Source organism: Tachypleus tridentatus, chromosome 10, assembly GCF_004210375.1.
Source record: "Tachypleus tridentatus isolate NWPU-2018 chromosome 10, ASM421037v1, whole genome shotgun sequence".
NCBI lineage: Eukaryota > Metazoa > Arthropoda > Merostomata > Xiphosura > Limulidae > Tachypleus > Tachypleus tridentatus.
The window spans coordinates 94068220-94071406 of NC_134834.1; the positions used below are offsets into that span (position 1 = coordinate 94068220).

The window sequence follows — 3187 nt, forward strand, 5'->3', positions numbered from 1 at the left end:
AGACATAGATCTGTAGAACTCAACGTCTTCATTAAGACGGAAGTATGTGTCATGCGTCCCATAGCAACGTACTGAATGCACTGAAATTCATGCGTTGTATTGCCGCTCCCTGTGTAATGCCATTGTATCTTGAGCTTTGACGAAGATTAGACAACCACGTTGATTTCAAGTTACAACAGATCATCAAGGATTTTACTTGATAAACCAAAAGTTTTACAGGTATTTACACATTAATTTCATTTATCTTTTATTGAAAAGTAAAACACAGCATGCATATATAAGTGTATTGTATATAGGTCAAAACTATGAAGCATTTAGCCGGTGTTGTGTCCTCTGTGAGATCAATTTGCATTGTGTATCAGCCATCTAAAATTGTACTGATGATTGTGGCATACACTTAAAATTGTGAATCACAATCCAGTTAATGTTATACTTATGGTTAGATAATAACCTTGCATGTTAACTGACAAAATAATATTTCTAAACAATTCTAGAATGAATTTTGAAATTGTCATTGAGCTATTTAGAAGTGCCTAATTTAATGTAATGTAGTAGTTACATTATTGTAACAGGTGCTTGTCACACTTGTGATAATAAAAACAATATCACAATCACAGATTGGCCTGTATGAATAATGTGAACGTATGAAGAAACCAACCTTTCTGTGAAGGTCAACTGTACTTTAGACATTTTGTTTCGGTGCTACTATGACCATTCAATATCCAGGATGCGGGTTTGCTTTGTTCGAGCGCGCGATTCCCGCCTCAAACACCTTAAGCGTATGATCACCAAGCCGCTGACCATGGTTTACATTCTGCGTACGGCTAACGATCGGCTCAGCCGCACGCCACACCCCCGCTCACTCCCATTAGCTGTCCACAGTTTTACAACATGCCCTATCAAAGCTGTGTTTGTGTTCTCTAATTAGCCCTGTAATTTTACATTATAACTACCCTATAATTAAGTACTTGTGCTATATGGTTAAAGATAAACACTTTCTCTAACAGTATTTCACAGATATATTCATGTGCTATTAATATAATTTGGTGATTTCAATGCTGCAAAGCAGTTGTTCGTAATGTTGAACTATGTTTAGTTGTTATTTGTTCCTTATTCATGAAATGACCCAATAGTATGTATGTTATATCTTTTTCCTTAAATTTCGATGTTTAAAATGAATATCCTTTATAAGCCATAATGCCAATATAAGGAGAGAAATTCCCATTCGTTTCATATAAACTAACACAACTTGGAAGTAAGAAGTTGTACCAGCAGTCAGCCGACTCGGGGGTCACTTTGACGTTCGCGCACTCTGTATAAAAGGGAGTTATGTTTGTTTACGCGGCTCTCGCTCTCTCTTGTACTCGGCCTCACACTGGAACACACATTTAGTTTGGATTAATAAAAGGAAATCAAAATCAGCGACTCATTTTTAAACAAGGACACCAACACACAAGACAAGAGTCAGACATCACCCACCAAAACATAAACCAGTCATTCTACACAAGGGGTTGATTATGCAACACTACCTGCTACCCAAGAAGAGGCAACGAATAGATGGTACTACAAACACATGTGGTGCAAGTAAGGAGGACAATGGTGATCGTGATGGTGAGAATGCGGACACGACTAGTGCGGGACCCCAGCCGCAAGAGGGCGCCACTCATACCCAGGGTGAAAAACTACCACCAGGACCCAAGGACCTGAGCCAACTTTCAGATAGTGGTCCTACCTGTTCAGACTTGAAGAGATACCCGGCCACAGAATACAGCGGCCAGTCAAAGTCATTCAACAAGAACTGGCGTGATCAACACTCGTGGCTGTAGTACTCTGTGACCCAAGATGCTGCATTCTGCTTCGCATGTCGTCTTTTTAGTCACACACACTTCAGTAAAACTGAGAAGTCCTTCACCCATGAAAGCTTTCGGAACTGGAAGAAGGCGACCACATCACTGAAGTCCCATGATAACTCTGCAGGACACAAGTTTGCCATGCAAGATTGGGCAGAGTTTAACTTGCAGAAAACAAAGGGTGCAAGGACCCAACATGCTCTCGATGCAAGCCATGCTAAAGCTGTGGAGGAAAACCGACATTACATAAGAGCCGTGATAGATGAACTGCTCTACACAACCTGCCAGAATGAAGCCCAGAGAGGTCACAGGGAAGGTAGTCAGTCAGATAACAAGGGCAATTTCCTGGAACTTCTTGACATGATTTCCAGGTATGATGAAATATTGAAGAAGAAGCTGGTTAATCATGGCAATGCCAAGTACACGCATCATGATATCCAAAACGAACTGCTTGACATCATAGCTGGAATGATCAGGAAGGATATCAGCAAAGAGGTCATGGAAGCTGAGCATTTTGCTCTAATGGTGAATGAAACAAAGGATGTGAGCATAGAAGAACAGCTGTCCAATATGGTAAGGTACCTCCACCAACAGAGCCTTCACGAGGAGTTCCTAAACTTCACAGCTGCTGAGGGTCTGGATGCAGATTCATTGCTCAAGAAAACCATGGATACTCTGGCTAAATGTGGTATTGACCATAATGCCTGCATTGGCCAGTGCTATGACGGAGCTGTAGTCGTGTCAGGGCACATCAGTGGCGTACAGGAGAGGTTCAAGCTGTGTATGTCCGCTGGTATGCACACAGGCTCAACCTTGTGCTAACTGATTGTGTTCACAACGTCCTGGCTGCAGCAGAGTTCTTTGTGACAATTCAGAAGCTGTACAAATTCTTCTCTACATCGGTTGTACATGAAGAATTTCTGAAGGTACAGAAGGAGCTTGAACCCGTGAACCAGCACATAGAGTTGAAGTGACTGTCAGACACAAGATGGGCCTGCCAACATGCTGCTTGTCTGGCTGTGGAAAGAACCCTCCCTGCCATTGTGACAACCCTAAAGCGTCTTGTGGAGGAGGACAACGTCCACAGAGCCACTGAATCAAAGGGCATCCTCCTAGATCAGCAGTTTGTAACGAGTCTAGTGGCCATAGTAAAACTACTGCTGATAACAAAACAGCTATCAGACCACCTCCAGTCACCTGACCTGCAGCTGGCCTCTGCAGAGAACCTAGTACAATCTGTCATCTCTGGTCTCTCAGAAATGAGAACTGAAGCAGCATAGAAAGACTTGGATTGAACCCCAAACACTTCACATTTCTGGATAAGCAAGCACTCTTAG

General features: G+C 42.3%; 1 protein-coding gene across 1 annotated transcript; it reads left to right on the plus strand.

The window, feature by feature from the left end:
* Window positions 1-1991: 1991 nt before the first annotated feature.
* Window positions 1992-2672, plus strand: LOC143228406 (zinc finger MYM-type protein 1-like). The gene has a single exon (XM_076459672.1). The coding sequence runs from the start codon at window positions 1992-1994 to the stop codon at window positions 2670-2672; it is 681 nt and encodes a 226-aa protein (XP_076315787.1).
* Window positions 2673-3187: the final 515 nt, after the last annotated feature.